General features: G+C 43.7%; 1 protein-coding gene across 3 annotated transcripts in view; it reads left to right on the forward strand.

Annotated features, from left to right (window-relative positions):
- The window catches only part of LOC121540603 (peroxisome proliferator-activated receptor alpha), a 60,306-nt gene extending 36,531 nt beyond the window's left edge, over window positions 1-23,775 (forward strand). For all 3 annotated transcript variants that reach the window (XM_041849605.1, XM_041849606.1, XM_041849607.2), the window contains exons 2-7: window positions 2,986-3,234; window positions 6,022-6,179; window positions 8,539-8,677; window positions 14,537-14,736; window positions 22,393-22,849; window positions 23,067-23,775. In XM_041849605.1, the coding sequence (XP_041705539.1) occupies window positions 3,024-3,234; window positions 6,022-6,179; window positions 8,539-8,677; window positions 14,537-14,736; window positions 22,393-22,849; window positions 23,067-23,311 (1,410 nt within the window). In that variant the 5' untranslated portion in view covers window positions 2,986-3,023 and the 3' untranslated portion in view covers window positions 23,312-23,775. The remainder of the gene's footprint in view (window positions 1-2,985; window positions 3,235-6,021; window positions 6,180-8,538; window positions 8,678-14,536; window positions 14,737-22,392; window positions 22,850-23,066) is intronic.
- Window positions 23,776-24,960: the final 1,185 nt, after the last annotated feature.

The raw sequence follows: 24,960 nt of genomic DNA on the forward strand, positions 1-24,960 counted from the left end.
GGCCAGCTCTATTCCTCCTGGGTAAATAAACACTCTGTCTCTTTCTCTGTGTTCAAAACACCTGCTGCAGTGCCGGCTTAGACCTACGGCTATACACTATGCTTCAATGAAATACCATGCATTTCTGTTATCTGTGACCTTGGAATACATTGAGAGGTGTAGGGCTGTAATTCATCTTTGAACGTGTACGTGCACGTACTGTTAGACACGTCCATTAACCAGAGTCATTGACCAGTGCCCAAAATAGACGTGAGTACTGTATGGGGTCTGTTGGGTTAGACTTAGCCTCCATAGGATCAAGCCCTGGCAGCTTACTGCAGGCTGGTCTGCAGCTGCTGTCTCCTAGCTCCATGCCCCCCTCTCAACGCTCAGCACCCACACCCCTCTCTCTACACCAGGCCTGAACAGGGAGCTTTACTCCAGCTTGACTCAGTTTTGGTGTGGATATATGGGTTGGTGCCCCTACAGACTGATCCCAGGTCAATTTAAGGTTAGGATTTGGTGAGGATAAGCTGATCCTAGATCTTTGACTGAGGGTAACTTCTACCTGGAACTATGAGGTCTGATACCTTCTCTCTGTATCACCCCTCAATCGTCCACCCCCTCATCCAATTTAGCCCAGCACAGGGCCCTACATTCCCCTACATTAGGGTTAGGGGTTAAGGTTAGGGTTAAGGTTAAGGTTAGGTTTAAGGTTAGGGTTAGGAGTTAGGTTAAAGGGTTAAGGTTGGAGTTAGATTTTACGTTTACTATGTTAAGTGTATGAGACCAGGCTGAACAAGGATACACTTCATTAGGAACGCTTATCAGGGTTGTTAACACTTCATGTGTTGATGCGATGCGTGTTGGTGATGGAAAGATTGCAGTGATGTAAGAACAGGAGTGTTGACTTTCTTGTTTACTCTTTCCTATGATCTGGACATTCCATTAAAGGCTCAGTGCAGTCAACATGAAGTTGTTTTGTATCATACTGTACAAGTTTTTTTTTTTTTTTTTATCAGTGTCCTTCATAATTGCTGGTTGAAAATACAATCTACACAGGACCTTGCATGGGTGGCGTTTCGGCTTGCCTGGTGGCATCACCAGGCGATAAATTAGTTAATAGACTAATAACAAAGAGAGTTCCAAACCTCTCTGCCATTAACAGCTAGTTTTCCGTTTTCCGTTTTCCCCTCCCCACTCAGACCACTCCCAGACAGTCCTAGCAAAATTCTTGCTTGAGAAATAGTTTTTTGCTATAAAGCTATTTTTGTTTCTTTTTGTCCATTTTAATGGAAAACTATTACAGAAATTATTTGATATACACTACCCTTCAAAAGTTTGGGGTCACTTAGAAATGTCCTTGTTTTCGAAAGAAAAGCAATTTTTTGTCAATTAAAATAACATCAAATTGATCAGAAATACAGTGTAGACATTTTTAATGTTTTAAATGGCTATTGTAGCTGGAAACGGCTGATTTTTTATGGAATATCTACATAGGCGTACAGAGGCCCATTATCAGCAACCATCAGTCCTGTGTTCCAATGGCACGTTGTGTTTGCTAATCCAAGTTTATCATTTTAAAAGGCGAGTTGATCATTAGAAAACCCTTTTGCAATGATGTTAGCACAGCTGAAAACTGTTGTGCTGATTAAAGAAGCAATTAAACTGGCCTTCTTGAGACTAGTTCAGTATCTGGAGCATCAGCAATTGTGGGTTTGATTACAGGCTCAAAATGGCCAGAAACAAAGAACTTTCTTCTGAAACTCATCAGTCTATTCTTGTTCTGAGAAATGAAGGCTATTCCATGCGAGAAATTGCCAAGAAACTGAAGATCTCGTACAACGCTGTGTACTACTCCCTTCACAGAACAGCGCAAACTGGCTCTAACCAGAATAGAAAGAGGAGTGGGAGGCCCCGATGCAGAACTGAGCAAGAGGACAAATACATTAGAGTGTCCAGTTTGAGAAACAGACGCCTCCCAGGTCATCAACTGGCAGCGTCATTAAATAGTACCCGCAAAACACCAGTCTCAACGTCAACAGTGAAGAGGCGTCTCGGGGATGCTGACCTTCTAGGCAGAGTTGCAAAGAAAAAGCCATATCTCAGACTGGCCAATAAAAAGAAAAGATTAAGATGGGCAAAAGAACACAGACACTGGAGAGGAAGATTGGAAAAAAGTGTTATGGACAGACGAATCAAAGTTTGAGGTGTTCGGATCACAAAGAATAACATTTGTGAGACGCAGACCAAATGAAAAGATGCTGGAGGAGTGCTTGATGCCATCTGTCAAGCATGGTGGAGGCAATGTGATGGTCTGGGGGTGTTTTGGTGGTGGTAAAGTGGGAGATTTGTACAGGGTAAAAGGGATCTTGAAGAAGGAAGGCTATCACTCCATTTTGCAATGCCATGCCATACCCTGTGGACGGCGCTTGATTGGAGTTAATTTCCTCCTACAACAGGACAATGACCCAAAGCACAGCTCCAGACTATGCAATAACTATTTAGGGAAGAAGCAGTCAGCTGGTATTCTGTCTATAATGGAGTGGCCAGCACAGTCACCGGATCTCAACCCTATTGAGCTGTTGTGGGAGCAGCTTGACCGTATGGTACGTAAGAAGTGCAATCCAACTTGTGGGAGGTGCTTCAGGAAGCATGGGGTGAAATCTCTTCAGATTACCTCAACAAATTGACAAATAGAATGCCAAAGGTCTGCAAGGCTGTAATTGCTGCAAATGGAGGATTATTTGATGAAAGCAAAGTTTGAAGGACACAATTATTATTTATATTAAAAATAGTTATTTCTAACCTTGTCAATGTCTACATTTCCTATGCATTTTGCTATATTTCCTATTCAAACTCATTAATGTATGTTTTCATGGAAAACAAGGACATTTCTAAGTGACTCCAAACTTTTGAACAGTAGTGTATAAAATGGCTGCATTGGGGGCTTTTACTAACCCTCTTTCTCTCTCTCCCTTCCTCTCACCTGTTCTCTCTCTTCAGTCTGATGAGTGATCCTCCCCCTGATCCCGTCCTCCGTCATGGTCGACATGGAGAGCCACTGCCGGCCGCCGTCCCCCCTGGAGGATTCGGTGCTGGGCAGCCCGCTGTGTGGGGACTTCATCGGGGGCATGGAGGAGCTGCAGGACATCTCCCAATCCATCGACGGTGACGCCCACAGCTCCTTTGACGTCCCTGAGTACCAGTCCCAGTCGAGTAACGGCTCTGGCTCTGAAGGATCCACCATTCTAGGTATAGATCCATACCATCAATGGTTCGAAGTAGTGTGATGGTAGTGTGATGGTAGTGTGATGTGCTTGGTTTATTGGCTACTGCTGTCTCACACACGCTATGCCTTCCCTTTAACTTCTCTTCCCTTAAAGAAACACTGAGACGTCCCTTATAGAACCATTGAGACGTCCCTTATAGAAACCTTGAGACGTCCCTTATAGAAATATTGAGATGTCCCTTATAGAAACATTGAGACGTCCCTTATAGAAACCTTGAGACGTCCCTTATAGAAACATTGATACTTCCCTTATAAAAAACATTGAGACTTCCCTTATAGAAACATTGAGACTTCCCTTTTAGAAACATTGAGACTTCCCTTTTAGAAACATTGAGACGTCCCTTATAGAAACATTGAGATGTCCCTTATAGAAACATTGAGACTTCCCTTATAGAAACCTTGAGACATCCCTTATAGAATCATTGATACTTCCCTTATAAAAAACATTGAGACTTCCCTTATAGAAACATTGAGACTTCCCTTTTAGAAACATTGAGACTTCCCTTTTAGAAACATTGAGACGTCCCTTATAGAAACATTGAGACTTCCCTTATAGAGACATTGAGACTGCCCTTATAGAAACGTTGAGACCTCCCTTATAGAAACATTGATACTTCCCTTATAAAAAACATTGAGACTTCCCTTATAGAAACATTGAGACTTCCCTTTTAGAAACATTGAGACTTCCCTTTTAGAAACATTGAGACATCCCTTATAGAAACGTTGAGATGTCCCTTATAGAAACATTGAGACTTCCCTTTTAGAAACATTGAGACGTCCCTTATAGAAACATTGAGATGTCCCTTATAGAAACATTGAGACGTCCCTTATAGAAACATTGAGACTTCCCTTATAGAAACATTGATACTTCCCTTATAGAAACATTGAGACGTCCCTTATAGAAACATTGAGACGTCCCTTATAGAAACATTGATACTTCCCTTATAAAAAACATTGAGACTTCCCTTATAGAAACATTGAGACTTCCCTTTTAGAAACATTGAGACGTCCCTTATAGAAACATTGAGACGTCCCTTATAGAAACATTGAGACGTCCCTTATAGAGACATTGATACTTCCCTTATAGAAACATTGAGACGTCCCTTATAGAAACATTGAGACGTCCCTTATAGAAACATTGGGACGTCCCTTATAGAAACATTGAGACTTCCCTTTTAGAAACATTGAGACTTCCCTTATAGAAACATTGAGACTTCCCTTATAGAGACATTGAGACTTCCCTTATAGAAACGTTGAGACTTCCCTTATAGAAACATTGATATGTCAAGTGCCTTATACTTAGGGCCAGGGGTTTTTCCCTAGTGGGCCTGTCTAATAGTTTCTCACCCAATGATCTTTCTAAGTTTTCCTAAAAGTAAAAATGAGTAGACTACGGTGTAGTAATCCTGTCGTAAGCCAGCTCTACGTTGTTATTGTTTGACCATGTGTTTCCTGATCATTCAGGAGCCATGCTCACATAGCTCATCTCTAATTCACCCTGACTCAGAGGGTTCAGAGAGGACACTCGGCTTGTTTAACCTCTGACCTTACTTAGGCTAACAGAGATGCTTTTGGCAGAGGGGTTATCTGTTATGTTACACCCCCCCACACTTCCACAGAGGACTTCCTCAATCCGCAAACATTCCTCAACTCACAAGCTGTGTCCCAAACGGCACTCTATTCCCTATATAGTGCACCACCTTTGACCAGGGCCCTAGTCTATATAGGGGATAGGGTGCCATTTTTGACGCAGCCACACTTCCCCCCCAAATAGTATTTTGGTAAACATTAACTTGTTTGTGTCCAATAGAAACCACCTGGATGTGTTAGCAAATATGTTACTACGTAGTAGTTATTATGCAACTGGGATTGAAACAGTGACTGGTGTTAGAATTTAAACATAGAGGAAAAGAGGGGATGGTATATTGGGAAAATGGAAGAGGGAGGAATAGGTTTTCGGGGGAAGAGGAGTGGAGGAGGGGGCATCATGGAAAATAGCATTGATGATGTCATGGAAAAGTAATGGAGAGTGTGCTGGAGAAGTGCTGGTTGTTTATGGTTGTTGATGGAGTGGTGAATGAAGAAGGGAGAGAGAGAAGGAGAGAGGGAGAGGAAGAAGCAGACACTGAGTATCTGTGATATGATATTATTCTCCTGCCTACATTGTAGGCTGTAGAGTGTGGTGTGTGTGACACGTGCAGTTGGTCCAAGACATTAATATGTATCCCTGTTTTGGCTTCTCTCACCCAACTCATGTGGGCTGACTTAGCACTGCTCTGTTTGGCACCATTCCTGAAATGCTGTGTGTTTGGTGTGTTTGGTATTCGGGTATAAAAATAGACACAGTGTGTGTATCATGGGCCAATATTTCGACTCATCCCCTGAATTTAGAAGTGTTGCTGATCCACTCTCAGTGGTGTGCATAACGGTCTGTACGTATTTATAGAGATTTAATGGGACACATATTACATGTGCTCTTCCTCTGTGTTGGGCCAAAGGCCTGAGACACCAGGGACTTTCCACTGGTACAGTACTCATCTGTCAGCTAGGGCAAAGAGGCTTCACAGTAGAGACACTAATATGAATATCAATGTCCCAAGGTTAATTGGTTTATTGTTTCACAATAGTTATAAGTGTGTGTCTGTTTTCTGTGCAATTAGTTTATTAATGTGCGTGCGTGTGGGTGTGTGTCTTGTCTGTGCATGCATAAGTGTGTTTACTAATGTGTACTCTGTGTGTGTGTTCTACAGATGCTCTGACCCCAGCCTCCAGCCCGTCGTCGGGAGTGTATGGGGCAATCGCAGGGCAGGAGGAGTTCTCCTCCACCTCTCTCAACCTGGAGTGTCGGGTGTGTGCCGACCGCGCCTCCGGATACCACTACGGCGTTCACGCCTGTGAGGGCTGCAAGGTGAGAAGGACCAGCCATCACACACATCCACGTATGCGGAGCACACAAGCGCACGCACACACAAACATTAATATACGCATACATACACACACACACCTGGTCAGAGTGAGATTCACTGGACCAACCTTCAGACAACAGTCTAACGATAATGACTGAACACACAAACAGGACACAAGAATGTGCCCTCCAACACACACAGTGTGGATGCTCTCCTGGTTAATTGTTTTTGAGCCTGTTGAAGAGCAACCCAAGGCTAATGTGTTTTGTCACAAGTCACTGGAGGACAGAGCAGATCTTAATTTGCCACTGGAAAGCCACTAGATCACACGTGACTGTAAGATAATGTAGTTTTGGTGGTATTATGACCATACCACTAACCACCAAGTAAAAATAACCCAGTCTTTAGCTGTGACCCAAAAGGAACTGGTCAATGTGCTGATTCCATTGCTGCTGTATTACTTCTGTGACTGCATGCCTAGGCTCTAATGAGAAGAATCAATTCTCACCCTGCTGTGAAAGCCAGGCAAAGATAATTGGTTTGTCATCCGCTACATTTCCTACATACTCTTTCACCCTGAATGCGTGAGAGATGTCTTGTGGACCCCTGGCCTGCCCATCTGTCCCTGTGCCAGGACTTTGTCTGCGTATGGATGTCACTTGGCGAAGTTGGCGGTGCTCTCAGTCGCTCCTCCCCCTCATGTCAACACACTGTTACACTGAGTTCCAGACAGCAGGGAGATAGCAGAGCAGAGTGGGCCGCAGTGTACCCTGCCCTGCCCTACACTGCCCTACCCTGCCCTACCCTGCCCTACCCTACCCTGCCCTACCCTACCCAGGACTGGACTACCCTGCCCTGGACTGGACTGCCCTTGACTGCCTTGATCTACCCTGCCCTACCCTGCCCTACACTGGACTGCCTTGATCTGCCCTACCCTGGACTGCCTTGATCTGCCCTACCCTGCCCTGGACTTGGCTCAGAGCTGCTGGAGGCTAGAATGGACATTGAGTGAACTGGTCATAGCTGTCCCAGAGTAAAACAGCTATGAGTCCTACGTGCACCCCGCTCCTCAGCTGTCTGGTCATCTGAGAGTGACCCCTGCATAGAGAGAGACAGAGACAGAGACATGAGGCAGAGACATGAGGCAGAAACAGAGGCAGAGACAGAGACATGAGGCAGAGACAGAGGCAGAGACATGAGGCACAGACAGAAACAGAGACAGAGACATGAGGCAGAGACAGAGACAGAGACATGAGGCAGAGACAGAGACAGAGACAGAGGCAGAGACAGAGACATGAGGCACAGACAGAAACAGAGACAGAGACATGAGGCAGAGACAGAGACATGAGGCAGAGACAGAGACAGAGGCAGAGACAGAGACATGAGGCAAAGACAGAGACATGAGGCAGAGACAGAGACACGAGGCAGAGACAGAGACAGAGACATGAGGCAGAGACAGAGACATGAGGCAGAGACAGAGACATGAGGCAGAGAAAGAGACACGAGGCAGAGACAGAGACATGAGGCAGAGACAGAGACAGAGACATGAGGCAGAGACATGAGGCAGAGACAGAGACACGAGGCAGAGACAGAGACATGAGGCAGAGACAGAGACATGAGGCAGAGAAAGAGACAGAGACAGGCCTGGCATCAGGCCGTTGTGGCTGACAGGCATTCTGCCCTGGCCTCATGTTACCCTTGAGGGTTGTGTGTGCGTGCTTGCGTGCGTGTGGCGTGTCCTTGCAAGCGTTAATGCATGCCGTGTGCAGGGACACATTAAGGAGATCTTTCACAAGTATTATGAAATCAACATCTTGGGATGGGGTTGGCTAAATGTTCTTCTTAAGCAACTCACTAACCCCCCCCCAACCCCAGTCCAAGCCCTAAACCACTCAGGACAGTACGTCTAAAGCTACCCATAACCAGACACTGCTGTTTGTCAGGGTTGTGTAACATTAGTGAAATCCCATTTGGGATGTGATAAGCATGTATGTCCAGGCTGATAGTGTCATGCTCCAGCCATTGGGTCCATTTGGGTCCATTTCACTTTTTCTACGGAGAAAGTGGATGTTGGCTGATTGGAGGAAAATGGGGTTTCCTAGTGGCATGTTCTAGGCCAGGACACTGCCTTTGCTTTGCTGATAGTTCACTTAGGTTGAAAGAGTCTTAGATTAATAAAGTTTGCGCAGAGTTTGAAAGATATAAAGATACCAGGTATAAACTGACAATTGTTTTATTTTACCAAGTCACTATACTGTATGTGGTTGAGTTACCATACTGGGTCAAGGCTGAGTTTTTTCATGAGTGCAGTCTATTGGGTCTCAACCTGAACATATCTCTCTCCTCTTTCTCTCCCTTCAGGGTTTCTTTCGGCGGACCATCCGCCTCAAGCTGGAATATGACAAGTGTGAGCGCCGCTGTAAGATCCTGAAGAAGAACCGGAACAAGTGCCAATACTGCCGCTTCCAGAAGTGCCTGTCTGTGGGCATGTCCCACAACGGTGAGGAACACAGACATAGCCAGAGCCCTGAGTACTGCTTACTGCTTATAGCACAACCTGCCAGTAGCAACCAGAGAGGAGCACACACACACACATTTGAACATAGACATATGCACACACACATGTACGCCATTGAAAACCACACTCTTGTAGAAACAGGAAGGAGCGTGCACGCTCACACACGCAAGAACACACACGCGCACGCACACACACGTACTCACACGTACGCCATTCAAAACCACATTATGGTATACGGTTGCTTTTCAAGATGAATGACAGTAGGCAAAAATGTGAGTGACAGCTGTGAATCCTACAGCATTCATTCATAAACGCATGTAAACATTTGCACCATTTCATATTGTTTCCAGAAGAAAACAATGCAGAACTGCAATTGATGCATACGTCTCTCTGTCTCTATCCAGTCTCTATGCGGTCTCTATGCGGTCTCTATGCAGTCTTATGCGGTCTCTATGCGGGCTCTATTCGGTCTCTATGCGGGCTCTATGCGGTCTCTATGCGGTCTTTATGCGGTCTCTACGCAGTCTCTCTGCGTGGTGGTGTGTAATTGTGAAGGTCAGTAGAACGGTAAGGTGGGGCTGTATTGTGTTGGCTGAACCCTGTCACCCTTTAGGTGTGAACAGAGACAAGCAGTGTGAGTCTCAGTCTCAGCCTACAGGTCACGTCACCAGGGCTGCATCTGCACTGGGTTAAGCTGTTCAGTACATTAGACCCACTGATCAATGAACTGACCTAGTGGAGAATTTAAGGTAATTTAGACTGATAGTGAGCTTTGCAGTGTAGAGCAGGATACATTACTAGTGGAACATTAATAAAAACAGGGTCCACTGTCCAGACAAAATCAGACAATCACACCCTCTACAGACAGACTAACTATTAGGAATATAAACATAATGATCTTTCCTTTATATAGAGTTCATCTATGAACAATAACCTTGATATAGGACAATGAGGTCAAAGCATTTTGCTGCACCTGCTATAACATCTGCTAAACTGTGTACGTGACCAATACACTTTGATTTGAAGTCTTTGATCCTATTGGATGGATGATGTTTACCTGTGTGTTTTGTGTCAACATACAACATGGCATTCTGACCCTAAGGTCCATGTCCTGCCGTTTACAATGGACTGAAATAGAATTAAGGGGTGACTTTGTGTGTGGTGTGGAGTGATGTGAAGAGGGGCTTAGCAAGGTCATGTGGCCCGAATCAACTACTTATTTTATATATAGTACCAGTCAAAAGTTTTAGAACACCTACTCATTCAAGGATTTTTCTTTATTTTTACTATTTTCTACATTATAGCATAATAGTGAAGACATCAAAACTAGGAAATAACACATATGGAATCATGTAGTATCCCAAAAAGTGTTAAACAAATCAAAATATATGTTATATTTGAGATTCTTCAAATAGCCACCCTTTTCCTTGATGACAGCATTGCACACTCTTGGCATTCTCTCAACCAGTTTCACCTGGAATGCTTTTCCAACTGTATTGAAGGAGTTCCCACATATGCTGAGCACTTGTTGGCTGCTTTTCCTTCACTCTGCCGTCCGACTCATCCCAAACCATCTCAATTGGATTGAGGTCGGGGGATTGTGGAGGCCAGTTCATCTGATGCAGCACTCCATCACTCTCCTTCTTGGTAAAATAGCCCTTACACAGCCTGGAGGTGTGTTGGGTCATTGTCCTGTTGAAAAACAAATGATAGTCCCACTAAGACCAAACCAAATGGGATGGCGTATCGCTGCAGAATGCTGTGGTAGCCATGCTGGTTAAGTGTGCCTTGAATTCTAAATAAATCACAGACAGTGTCACCAGCAAAGCACCCCCACACCATAACACCTCCTCCTCCATGCTTTACGGTGGGAAATACACATGCTAAGATCATCCGTTCACCCACACCGCGTCTCACAAAGCCACGGCGGTTGGACAAATTTCCACCAGTCTAATGTCCATGTTTCTTGGCCCAAGCAAGTCTCTTCTTATTATTGGTATACTTTAGTAGTGGTTTCTTTGCAGCAATTCGACCATGAAAGCCTGATTCACACAGTCTCCTCTGAACAGTTAATGTTGAGATGTGTCTGTTACTTGAACTCTGTGAAGCATTTATTTGGGCTGCAGTTTCTGAGGCTGGTAACTCTAATGAACTTATCCTCTGCAGCAGAGGTAACTCTGGGTCTTCCAATACTGTGGCGGTCCTCATGAGAGCCAGTTTCATCATAGCGCTTGATGGTTTTTGCGACTGCACTTGAAGGAACTTTCAAAGTTCTTGAAATGTTCCGTATTGACTGACCTTCATATCTTAAAGTAATGATGGACTGTTGTTTCTCATTGCTTATTTGAGCTGTTCTTGCCATAATATGGACTTGGTCTTTTACCAAATAGGGCTATCTTCTGTATACCCCACTACCTTGTCACAACACAACTGATTGGCTCAAACGCATTAAGAAGGAAAGCAATTCCACAAATTAACGTTTAAGAAGGCACACCTTTTAATTGAAATGCATTCCAGGTGACTACCTCATGAAGCTGGTTGAGAGAATGACAAGAGTGTACAAAGCTGTCATCAAGGCAAAGGGTGGATATTTGAAGAATCTCAAATATAAAATATATTTTGATTTGTTTATCACTTTTTCATTACTACATGATTCCATATGTGTTATTTAATAGTTTTGATGTCTTCACTATTATTCTACAATGTAAAAATTGTAAAAAATAAAGAAAAACCCTTGAATTAGTAGGTATGTCCAAACTTTTGACTGGTAGTATATATATATATATATATATATATATATATATATATATATATATATATATATATATATTGTTGGAGGGAAATGCTTCACAACTCCTGGCACTGGGAAACCAATGGGGTCACATTGTCTCTCCACTGGCCCCCACCCAACCCCAATGATATGTTTGATGGGTCCGAGGGCCAGGACCAAGAAGCACAACTCAGAGGTATACAGACAGGTATGGTACCAGATTCTTAGCGGGACCCAGCCATCCACACATAATGGATGCAAATCAAATATTAAAAAATAAATAACAACAAAACGCAACAGCATCAGTAAGCCAGACAATTTACAAGTCAAAAGGAGGGTCTGGCCCTTGTAGAAGGTCTATAAAGGGTCCCCAGGTGGAATTAAATACATACTTTTCCCTTTTAAAGTATAACATATTTTTTTCTAGTTTAAAAAAGTGAATCAAATCGTGCAGCCATCGACTGTGCAATGGACGGTGGACGTTTTTCTACTCAAGAACTATATGTCTCTTGGCCCCGTGTAGCTCAGTTGGTAGAGCATGGCGTTTGCAACGCCAGGGTTGTGGGTTCGATTCCCACGGGGGGCCAGTATGAAAATGTATGCACTCACTAACTGTAAGTCGCTCTGGATAAGAGCGTCTGCTAAATGACGTAAATGAAAGTAGAGAAAGCAAGAGCATCCTGCACTGGTCTGGAAACCATTAAGCCAGTAGGTGGTTGACCAAAAAGGGCCACCAGAGGTCACAATTCTACATTGATTCCAAAAATTACACTGGTTACAGACTTGGCAAAAACACCTGATCAAAACATATCAGTAAGATCTGCAGAAGCCTCTCTACGTCGATCACATATAGGGTCAAGGTTTGGATACATTTTATTTAGCCTGGACTTAGTCTAATAGATTCGGTGTAGCAGCTTGAACTGAACAAGTGCATGTCTAGCACAAAATCAACTACTTCTATTGGAACTATTAGAAAGTATTTTCAAATAATTCCCTATAAATAGCCTACTATTTGAAAGTATTTTCAAATACATATTTCAAATGCTATTTTCAAATACATGGGTTAAATTCATGGAAGTGTATTTGAGTATTTTCAAATACTTTCCACGTGTATTTCCAAATACATTCCAATATTCAACTACTTGTCTTTTCAAATAAAAAATATCTAAATACCTACTTCCAAATGTAAAGTAATTGAAATACCATAAATAGTATCTGAACCCAGGTCTGGGACTGATGCTCAACATTAGTATTTTATTTCAAAATGTTTATGTGGGACCAGCACTGGTGTGTTCAAGACGGGTTTTCCCCTCAGGAACAATAAAGTGGGTGTTACCTTATCTTATCTGCACTTCCTATATCTGAACATACAGTCCTCTATCTGTACATACAGTCCTATATCTGTACATACAGTCCTCTATCTGTACATACAGTCCTCTATCTGTAAATAGAGTCCTCTATCTGTACATACAGTTCTCTATCTGTAAATAGAGTCCTCTATCTGTACATACAGTCCTCTATCTGTACATACAGTCCTCTATCTGTAAATAGAGCCCTCTATCTGTACATACAGTCCTCTATCTGTAAATAGAGTCCTCTATCTGTACATACAGTCCTCTATCTGTACATAAAGTCCTCTATCTGTAAATAGAGTCCTCTATCTGTACATACAGTCCTCTATCTGTACATACAGTCCTCTATCTGTAAATAGAGTCCTATATCTGTACATACAGTCCTCTATCTGTACATACAGTCCTATATCTGTGCATGTGTATTGTGTTTCATATGTTACCTAAATGTTACAGTGTACAGAACAATGACATGGGAGAGGGTCATGGAACTTATAGAACCTGATACACTGAGGCTTCAGCCCCCCCCCCCCTTTTCTCTCTCTCTCCCTTTTGCATCAATCATGTTCTGCTTTAGAGAGTCAGAGACTCTCATCTCATCCTCCGCTTAGTGTGATGTTCTTATCCTGAGTCTCCTGAGCCCAACTCAGAGCATCTCTCACTTCTTCTTTCTCTAATGACAGTTGGCTGCTGCCTCAGGATCCCCATCCTCCTGACGTGGGTTCAAATACTATTTGAAATCTTTCAAATACTTTAAGAATTTGCTTTAGTCTGCCAGGAGAGCCAGGTGGGCGGTGTTTGCACTTTTGAGACTTTTTGATTGGTTCTATTGTGCCAGGTAAGCTCAATCGAGCCCAATTGAAGTATTTGAAATTATGTCGAATAGTATTTGAACCCAGGTTTGCCATCCTTTTCAGGGATCTGCCAGGTTTAGAGGAACCATTCACTTATACAGTAATCTAATATGGCCCCATTCTGAACACTGTCTTGTTTTACTGTAATTTACCGTTCAGTGAATGTGTGTGGTGTGGTTAATCACAATAGAAGCCAGTGAAATCTGAGCCCAGCTATATCCCTTTAGAGTACCATAAATATATGTAATAGGTGCACCTGCTGTTGTGCACCCTATGAGAGGTGTGTGTGTGTGTGCGTGTGTGTGTGTGTGTGTGTGTGTGTGTGTGTGTGTGTGTGTGTGTGTGTGTGTGTCAGAGGGAAGGGGTTATTGGTAACGCAACTGTAATCTGATTAGCTAGACACTTAGGATCAGGCCGTCTGAGAGAGTCCCTTTGTACAAAAACAGCACACACACACATACACACACACTAGATACCTGATTTGTCCTATTTCCTTTAGCGTGCTAACACATTGATCCTCAACTACCCCTCATCCTGCCCCCAATTCTCTCAACTGTTCCTGAAACATACAGGACATTAAACTCATGTCTCCAGGGATCCATAACCTGTCTTGATACCCAGAAAACGTTGAACAACAGTGTTCATGATTTGGCAAACAGTACACAATTTTCTTGAGCCTCCATATATTTCTTATGTTGATTTGATAAACAATATACTGTACAATTGGCATGCGTCTCCATATCTCTCTCAGCAAAACAGATACATCTTTGTCCATTGCAGTTTAATTAAATACAAATTCCACGTCCTCGTCACTGCCATACTGCACCTAATGTTTTCTCTACCTCTCCTCTCTCTGCTCTCTGTTTAGCGATCCGTTTTGGTCGGATGCCCCAGTCAGAGAAGCTGAAGCTGAAGGCAGAGATCCAGACGGGGGACAGGGAGGTGGAGGACCCCCAGCAGGCCGACCAGAAGACCCTGGCCAGGCACATCTACGAGGCCTACCTCAAGAACTTCAACATGAACAAGGCCAAAGCACGCACCATCCTCACCGGAAAGACCAGCACTCCAGTAAGAGCAGTGTGTGGAAGTGGGGGGATGGGGGCTTGCTTGCATGCGTGCGAGCATGTAGGATCAAAATGAAACTCACTCTCCAAAGGGAATCATTCAAATATTGGAAATACAAAACTATTTGCTGCAACCCTAATGATTACACAGTGTGTGTTTTCTGCGCAACCAGAAGGGTCCAATATTATATTTTGAATGATTCCCTTTGGAGTTGGCTGCATTTTGATCCGGTTTAAATGTGATGAAATGGGCAATCAAACCCTCCTTATGTGTTAATATAACCTAGCAACCTCTACCCAATAGGAGCCAAAGAATCATGCAACAACAGAAATACATTTCTAGGACACATCTGTCTGAATATACTGTATGGAGAGACACTCTGTATGACCTTGACTCATAAAGGACCATTATTAACAGTGTTTGGAAACCACTCCCTCCCTCCCTTCGTCTTTCTTTAAAAATGATGCCCTTAGATCTGTGGACTCCATTCATTCTTTCATCATATACCAGAGTAGACTATATGGGTGGGGTAAGGGTTATGTTTCTAGTGAATTCCGTCTTCGGTGGGTGTAGGTGTGGCAAGGGTCATAAAGGAGAGGTCAGAAAGGAGTCAGTCAGTAAGCGGTCAGTGGTCACAGGTCAGTTGAAATACACATCCAAACTGTTACTGTAGTTACTCTGTTCAGTGGTGAGTCTAGTTCCTCTGTTTAGTGGTGAGTCTAGTTCATCTGTTCAGTGGTGAGTCTGTACTTATTCTGTTCAGTGGTGAGTCTAGTTCCTCTGTTCAGTGGTGAGTCTAGTTCCTCTGTTCAGTGGTGAGTCTAGTTCCTCTGTTCAGTGGTGAGTCTAGTTCATCTGTTCAGTGGTGAGTCTGTACTTATTCTGTTCAGTGGTGAGTCTAGTTCCTCTGTTCAGTGGTGAGTCTAGTTCCTCTGTTCAGTGGTGAGTCTAGTTCCTCTGTTCAGTGGTGAGTCTAGTTCTTCTGTTCAGTGGTGAGTCTGTAGTTATTCTGTTTAGTGGTGAGTCTAGTTCCTCTGTTCAGTGGTGAGTATGTAGTTATTCTGTTTAGTGGTGAGTCTAGTTCCTCTGTTCAGTAGTGAGTCTAGTTCATCTGTTCAGTGGTGAGTATGTACTTATTCTGTTCAGTGGTGAGTCTAGTTCCTCTGTTCAGTGGTGAGTCTAGTTCCTCTGTTCAGTGGTGAGTCTAGTTCCTATGTTCAGTGGTGAGTCTAGTTCCTCTGTTCAGTGGTTAGTCTAGTTCCTCTGTTCAGTGGTGAGTCTAGTTCCTATGTTCAGTGGTGAGTCTAGTTCCTCTGTTCAGTGGTTAGTCTAGTTCCTCTGTTCAGTGGTGAGTCTAGTTCCTCTGTTCAGTGGTGAGTCTGTAGTTCCTTCATTCAGTGGTGAGTCTAGGTCCTCTGTTCAGTGGTGTGTCTGTAGTTTTTCTGTTCAGTGGTAAGTCTAGTTCCTCTGTTCAGTGGTGAGTCTAGTTCCTCTGTTCAGTGGTGAGTGTAGTTATTCTGTTCAGTGGTGAGTCTAGTTCCTCTGTTCAGTGGTGAGTCTGTAGTTCCTCTGTTCAGTGGTGAGTCTAGTTCCTCTGTTCAGTAGTGAGTCTAGTTCCTCTGTTCAGTGGTGAGTCTAGTTCCTTTGTTCAGTGGTGAGTCTGTAGTTATTCTGTTCAGTGGTGAGTCTAGTTCCTCTGTTCAGTGGTGAGTCTGTAGTTCCTCTGTTCAGTGGTGAGTCTAGTTCCTCTGTTCAGTAGTGAGTCTAGTTCCTCTGTTCAGTGGTGAGTCTAGTTCCTTTGTTCAGTGGTGAGTCTGTAGTTATTCTGTTCAGTGGTGAGTCTAGTTCCTCTGTTCAGTGGTGAGTCTAGTTCATCTGTTCAGTGGTGAGTCTGTACTTATTCTGTTCAGTGGTGAGTCTAGTTCCTCTGTTCAGTGGTGAGTCTAGTTCCTCTGTTCAGTGGTGAGTCTAGTTCCTCTGTTCAGTGGTGAGTCTAGTTCCTCTGTTCAGTGGTGAGTCTAGTTCCTCTGTTCAGTGGTGAGTCTGTAGTTATTCTGTTTAGTGGTGAGTCTAGTTCCTCTGTTCAGTGGTGAGTCTGTAGTTATTCTGTTTAGTGGTGAGTCTAGTTCCTCTGTTCAGTAGTGAGTCTAGTTCATCTGTTCAGTGGTGAGTCTGTACTTATTCTGTTCAGTGGTGAGTCTAGTTCCTCTGTTCAGTGGTGAGTCTAGTTCCTATGTTCAGTGGTGAGTCTAGTTCCTCTGTTCAGTGGTGAGTCTAGTTCCTCTGTTCAGTGGTGAGTCTAGTTCCTATGTTCAGTGGTGAGTCTAGTTCCTCTGTTCAGTGGTTAGTCTAGTTCCTCTGTTCAATGGTGAGTCTAGTTCCTCTGTTCAGTGGTGAGTCTGTAGTTCCTTCATTCAGTGGTGAGTGTAGTTCCTCTGTTCAGTGGTGTGTCTGTAGTTTTTCTGTTCAGTGGTAAGTCTAGTTCCTCTGTTCAGTGGTGAATCTGTAGTTATTCTGTTCAGTGGTGAGTCTGTAGTTATTCTGTTCAGTGGTGAGTCTAGTTCCTCTGTTCAGTGGTAAGTCTGTAAATCCTCTGTTCAGTGGGGAGTCTGTAGATCCTCTGTTCAGTGGTGAGTCTGTAGTTCCTCTGTTCAGTGTTGAGTCTGTAGTTCCTCTGTTCAGTGGTGAGTCTGTAGTTCTTCTGTTCAGTGGTGAGTCTAGTTCCTCTGTTCAGTGGTGAGTCTGTAGTTCCTTCATTCAGTGGTGAGTCTAGGTCCTCTGTTCAGTGGTGTGTCTGTAGTTTTTCTGTTCAGTGGTAAGTCTAGTTCCTCTGTTCAGTGGTGAGTCTAGTTCCTCTGTTCAGTGGTGAGTGTAGTTATTCTGTTCAGTGGTGAGTCTAGTTCCTCTGTTCAGTGGTGAGTCTGTAGTTCCTCTGTTCAGTGGTGAGTCTAGTTCCTCTGTTCAGTAGTGAGTCTAGTTCCTCTGTTCAGTGGTGAGTCTAGTTCCTTTGTTCAGTGGTGAGTCTGTAGTTATTCTGTTCAGTGGTGAGTCTAGTTCCTCTGTTCAGTGGTGAGTCTGTAGTTCCTCTGTTCAGTGGTGAGTCTAGTTCCTCTGTTCAGTAGTGAGTCTAGTTCCTCTGTTCAGTGGTGAGTCTAGTTCCTTTGTTCAGTGGTGAATCTGTAGTTATTCTGTTCAGTGGTGAGTCTAGTTCCTCTGTTCAGTGGTGAGTCTAGTTCATCTGTTCAGTGGTGAGTCTGTACTTATTCTGTTCAGTGGTGAGTCTAGTTCCTCTGTTCAGTGGTGAGTCTAGTTCCTCTATTCAGTGGTGAGTCTAGTTCCTCTGTTCAGTGGTGAGTCTAGTTCCTCTGTTCAGTGGTGAGTCTAGTTCCTCTGTTCAGTGGTGAGTCTGTAGTTATTCTGTTTAGTGGTGAGTCTAGTTCCTCTGTTCAGTGGTGAGTCTGTAGTTATTCTGTTTAGTGGTGAGTCTAGTTCCTCTGTTCAGTAGTGAGTCTAGTTCATCTGTTCAGTGGTGAGTCTGTACTTATTCTGTTCAGTGGTGAGTCTAGTTCCTCTGTTCAGTGGTGAGTCTAGTTCCTATGTTCAGTGGTGAGTCTAGTTCCTCTGTTCAGTGGTGAGTCTAGTTCCTCTGTTCAGTGGTGAGTCTAGTTCCTATGTTCAGTGGTGAGTCTAGTTCCTCTGTTCAGTGGTTAGTCTAGTTCCTCTGTTCAATGGTGAGTCTAGTTCCTCTGTTCAGTGGTGAGTCTGTAGTTCCTTCATTCAGTGGTGAGTCTAGTTCCTCTGTTCAGTGGTGTGTCTGTAGTTTTTCTGTTCAGTGGTAAGTCTAGTTCCTCTGTTCAGTGGTGAATCTGTAGTTATTCTGTTCAGTGGTGAGTCTGTAGTTATTCTGTTCAGTGGTGAGTCTAGTTCCTCTGTTCAGTGGTAAGTATGTAAATCCTCTGTTCAGTGGGGAGTCTGTAGATCCTCTGTTCAGTGGTGAGTCTGTAGTTTCTCTGTTCAGTGTTGAGTCTGTAGTTCCTCTGTTCAGTGGTGAGTCTGTAGTTCTTCTGTTCAGTGGTGAGTCTGTAGTTCCTCTGTTCAGTGGTGAGTCTGTAGTTCCTCTGTTCAGTGGTGAGTCTGTAGTTCTTCTGTTCAGTGGTGAATCTGTATTTCTTCTGTTCATTGGTGAAGCTGTAGTTATTCTGTTCAGGGGTGAGTCTAGTTCCTCTGTTCAGTGGTGAGTCTAGTTCCTCTGTTCAGTGGTAAGTCTGTAGGTCCTCTGTTCAGTGGTGAGTCTAGTTCCTCTGTTCAGTGGTGAATCTGTAGTTATTCTGTTCAGTGGTGAGTCTGTAGTTATTCTGTTCAGTGGTGAGCCTAGTTCCTCTGTTCAGTGGTGAGTCTGTAGTTCCTCTGTTCAGTGGTGAGTCTGTAGGTCCTCTGTTCAGTGTTGAGTCTGTAGTTATTCTGTTCAGTGGTGAGTCTGTAGTTCCTCTGTTCAGTGATGAGTATGTAGTTATTCTGTTCAGTGGTGAGTCTAGTTCCTCTGTTCAGTGGTGACTCTAGTTCCTCTGTTCAGTGGTGAGTCTGTATTTATTCTGTTCAGTGGTAAGTCTAGTTCCTCTGTTCAGTGGTGGGCCTAGTTCCTATGTTCAGTGGTGAGCCTAGTTCCTCTGTTCAGTGGTGAGTCTAGTTCCTCTTTTCAGTGTTGAGTCTGTAGTTATTCTGTTCAGTGGTGAGTCTGTAGTTCTTCTGTTCAGTGGTAAGTCTAGTGCCTCTGTTCAGTGGTGAGTCTGTAGTTCTCTTTATACAACGGGTGGTTCTAATCCTGAATGCTGATTGGTTAAAACCGCATTCCAGACGGTGTCTTTTCCACAAGTTACCACCGGCTAAATCTACAACGTTATAAATTGCCTATTTACTCTGTTCCATCTGACTACGCAATCCACTGTATCATCAGCCCAGCCAGGCAATTTATAAACTTGATCTCCACTATAAAAAGCATCTATATATTATCTCACTTTTCTTTAGACTAACATTTAGTTTTCAACAGCGGAGATTTGTATAAACCTTGCTGTCTGTCTCTCCAACATTTGCAACATTGTTTCAATATTCAAATTAAATCTCAAATTCAATCTCCCATAGTAATGAACGTGTCGGGAGTCAGACTCATGAGACCATAGACCTACTGGTAAAATGCACATGAGGGGGTACTTCAGGGATACTCCGGGCAGAGCAAAATTCAGTTGGTGGTATTGTGACCAAAAAAGCTTGGGAAACAGTGATCTAAACCATAGTAGATAATTTTAAGATTGTTGATACATTAGTTGGGGTCTCTATAAGTTTCAATATAAAGTAATGTCCTAAACCTAGCATGAAAGTGCATCATTTTAGCTGTGTGGGCTAATATAGTCAAAATGTTTGCCTTGGGGTAAGTTGAGCCAATGGCCATGGGGAAAATTTTGCCAATGGTTGAGCAAATTGAATTGTTTTCTTACCAGGCGTAATGCAAGGCATTATCACTGGGATATGAGGTAACAACAGGGGCTGGCCTATGTTAAAAGTGTAATAAAAAGTACAGAGTGTTTGTTTGTTGCACCCCCTTTTGCCCTCAGAACAGCCTCAATTTGTCGGGGCATGGACTCTACAAGGTGCTGAAAGCGTTCCACAGGGATGCAGGCCCATGTTGACTCCAATGCTTCCCACAGTTGTGTCAAGTTGGCTGATTGTCCTTTGATGGTGGACCATTCTTGATACACATGGGAAACTGTTGAGCGTCAAAAACCCAGCAGCGTTGAAGTTCTTGACACACTCAAACCGGTGCGCCTGGCACCTACTACCATGCCCCGTTCAAAGGCACTTAAATATTTTGTCTTGCCCATTCACCTTCTGAATGGCACACATACACAATCCATGTCTCAATTTTCTCAAGGCTTAAAAATCCTTCTTTAACCTGTCTTCTCCCCTTCATATACACTGATTGAAGTGGATTTAACAAGTGACATCAATAAGGGATCATAGCTTTCACCTGGATTCACCTGGTCAGTCTATGTCATGGAAAATGTTTGTACACTCAGTGTATGTAGATATCCTTGTTAGAAAGAATACCATATTTCCCTTGACGGAATGTAAATTGTAAAAACATTCTCAACTTACCCAAACACTCTCCCCTACACTGTAAAACAAAGGCCAACTTAAACAATTGCTTAATCAGCGTTATTCTGTGAGTTGAGTAGACTTCAAATGGGCATGAATTGGAGCTAATGTGTTAAAGTTTGTTTACTCAACAAACTTTGAAAAAGGAAACACTGTGTTGGTTCAGCAATATGCCCAAATGTTGAGCAAACTCACAATCCTATTGCAGCTGGTTGCCTTACAATTATACTTTGAATATATATTTTTTATTTTTACAGTGTAGTGTCTTCTGCATCTGCACAGATTTAACTAATTGTCTGTTGTTGATCAAGCGGCTCTGCCTCAAACCCAGTTGCCACCATCAACAATACTATTTTGGCATGCATTGCCAATCAAATGTTGGGAGCGTATCATATTTTGAGTTGAGTATGCTGTGTGTAGCATGTAGCTTATCGTTAGCGCAGCATTAACGTATCAGAGCTCTGGGTTTGATATACAGGATCAGGTGCTGGATTGGCGTCTGTGGGAACTTTCACCACTGCATCTCTGGTAGTGTAGCCTACTTCCAAAACAGCCCCACCATCACGGTGACCCAGAGACAGTTGTTTAGCAGCCTTACACTCTAAAAACAAACATGATTTTTTAACCCGTTGTAGAGTAGAGTTAGTGATAAATGTTGAGTTTATTTAAGTAAACACAGTCCTTGTTTATTTCCTATTGGAAACATGTGTAGTTGGTGTCTTTGCAGTGCTTGTTGAGGAAGCGCAGGCAGCAGTGTTTTTGTAAGACATGGCTCAGTGTCTAAGGGTACACACGTGATTACTGTATATTAGATTGGCCTGTTGTTTGTTTTTCTACAGCGTAGGACATCACAGCTGATCTAGACCCTGTTTGACCTGTCCCTAGACATGTTTCAGTAGAAACAAGTTAACCTCGCCAGATTCATAACGGCAATAATATACATTTTAGGTTTTGAGACTGACACATGAACGGAGGAGTTCTTAACTTACTCTATGGTCAAGGACAGGGCTCGGATTACGTCACAATGAGGATTTAAACTTCCTGAAATAACAGCTTTCCTTTCTTTCTGTCAGTAAATGTTTTATAGGCTGTCTAGCCCTACATGTAGGCAGGACTGTTTAGGTAACATATGGTTCCTCACTCTAGTAGTAGTAATATTGCAAATGCCTACCTTTTCCACATGGTCTATCTAGGGGCTAGGGTTTGAAATAGGGCCATTCCTATCTACCAACGTTCTTACATAATGGGCTGTCATTCATTACACATGGCTACAGACTATGGCCTAGATTCAATCCGGAGCGTGGAAGATCCGTGCTATAGCGCAATCGAAATTTAAAGGCAATATTCCTGTGTTCACGGAGACTGCATTCACCGTAAACGCTGCATATGTCAGTTCAATCGGAAATTACCTTTACATTTCAATCGCTCTACACCGCGGATCTTCCACGCACCGGATTGAATCCAGCCCTATGTCTCCTCCCCACCCTGTCTCCCTTCATGCCCCTGCAGCCATTTGTCATCCACGACATGGAGACGCTGCAGCTGGCAGAGCAGAACCTGGTGGCCAAGATGGTGGGCACGGCCGGGGGCCATCTGCTGGAGAAGGAGGCTGAGGTCCGCATCTTCCACTGCTGCCAGTGCACCTCCGTGGAGACAGTCACAGAGCTGACTGAGTTCGCCAAGTCTGTCCCCGGCTTCTCCAGCCTGGACCTGAACGACCAGGTGACTCTGCTGAAGTACGGAGTGTACGAGGCACTGTTCGCCCTGCTGGCCTCCTGTATGAACAAGGACGGCCTCCTGGTGGCCTACGGATCGGGCTTCATCACCAGGGAGTTCCTCAAGAGTCTGAGGAGGCCCTTCAGCGACATGATGGAACCCAAGTTCCAGTTCGCCATGAAGTTCAACGGGCTGGAGCTGGATGACAGTGACCTGGCCTTGTTTGTGGCCGCCATCATCTGCTGTGGAGGTAAGAGAGAGAGGGAGAGGCTGGGATCTGGGGTTAATGACCACTAATTAGTACACCAATGGGTAGTTACCACTAATTGGTAGTTAATTACTGCTGTTATTACTTATCTTCTTGATGGATTTGCTCTTCACCTCTATGCCAATCATAATGTCTCTTCTTGGGTTGGCATAATCCACCTTCTTTCTCTAACTTTCCTCTCCTCTTTCCTCTCTCTCAGACCGTCCTGGCCTGGTGAACGTTGGCCACATCGAGCGAATGCAGGAGAACATTGTTCAGGTGCTGCGGCTCCACCTGCTGGCCAACCACCCAGACGACACCTTCCTCTTCCCCAAGCTGCTGCAGAAACTGTCCGACCTCCGGCAGCTGGTCACCGAGCACGCTCAGTTGGTCCAGGAGATCAAGAAAACAGAGGACATGTCGCTCCACCCCCTGCTGCAGGAGATCTACAGAGACATGTACTGAGATACTGAGCCTAGAAAGGAGGTTGCCCGCTATTTTGGGGACAACTGCGTGAACAGTCTCTCTGAACAGTCCCACCGTGATAGGATTGAACCACTGGACCCCCAGATGCAGGGTTGCTCATCTTTCTCGGGAGAGATGAATCCCAGACAGGACAGGACAGGACAATAGGACTATACTCTGGGCACCTGCAGTGGGGTCCACTACTCCCACAGGGACCTATAGGGCCGTATTATCTGTGTGGAGGGGCAATATGAAGCTGAATTGAGTGTCCTGTCCCAGTGTTTGTCCTAACTAGAGAACATGTATTGGGTTGGGTTTAGACACCTTTGTCCAACGTCAGAAAGAAGTACACGGATCAAATAATAAATTGCTTTTTTGGGTAACAATGACTGTGTTTAGACAGGCAGCCCAATTCGGATATTGTTTTCACAAATTGGTCTTTTGACCAATCAGATCAGCTCTGAAAAAGATCTGATATGAAAAGATCTGATGTGACTGGTCAAAAGACCAATTAGTGGAAAAAAATGCAGAATTGGGCTGCCTGTCTAAACGCAGCCTAAGATTCAGTCAGACTATAGCCACCAGAATCTCTGTTTAGGGGATCACTGTCCTATACAGTACACACATCTCTGACCTATTCAGGCCCTTGAATTATGAACAGCAGGACATATCGACAGAATCACCACTCCAGCAGTATCTTAATAACTACGTCATTTTGTACCGAACTTCAGAGTGAGAGAAAATAATAATAATGTTTCACACCTATTTTGCAGTAAAGACACCCAAGCGACTTCAATGTTGAATACAGACTTCAGATGTGAGTGACTGTGTCTCACAGTAAGGCAGCTTTTTAGCTAGAGGTTATGGGATTGCATGGTCAATGAGGTCCTCATGAGTGTCTGTCTCTCTCACTGGTGTGTGTGTCTCTCCTATAGTCAGTTTCCAACGACACCACACTGTACCAGGTTACTGTCCCTCAGATGTGGCTGCAGCGGCTAAAAATCCAACTCACATGACAAGTAAATGTAACATATTGCTTCATTCATTTTGGGAAACCTCTCCTGTGTGTTTTCAAGCTCTTGCTCCTGCTTAGGCTATAACTAATCATGCCTTAGAAATGTGGATTCCTCCGAAAAAAACGACTTTAGCTATAATTCAACTGTTAATTTAACATTTGCATATTTTCTCATGTTATCATGAATGAGGCTACAGAGTTTCAGAAAGTGCTCCCCCTATAGCCCACTGAGTTTTTAGTCCTTTGCTCTTTTGGGCAAAGACCTACTGCCTCAGTTGGAGGGACACATTATTGGCCTCCACAGGCTTCCGTTGTTCAAACGTCAGTTACTTATCAGTCATATTTCGACCGAGAATTCACTATGTGCTGTTTAGTGATGGTTTTCACCTTGCCCTTCATCTCATTTTCCTCTCCTATCTAGACCAAACTCTAACGTAGAGGCTTTGGTGTGCATTATATTCATTTTATAAAACCAATGTAAAGCTCAAAGATTTTTCATTTTCAATACACGAACAAAAGCAAACAAACAACCATGTCAATAGTGTTCGTATCACCCTTCTGAACATGGCTCCATCAGGACATTTGTTTGTAAGTGGTTTGATTTCATTCAAAACAGACTGATTAGGAAATTACC

This window comes from Coregonus clupeaformis, chromosome 26 (genome assembly GCF_020615455.1).
Source record: "Coregonus clupeaformis isolate EN_2021a chromosome 26, ASM2061545v1, whole genome shotgun sequence".
Lineage (NCBI taxonomy): Eukaryota > Metazoa > Chordata > Actinopteri > Salmoniformes > Salmonidae > Coregonus > Coregonus clupeaformis.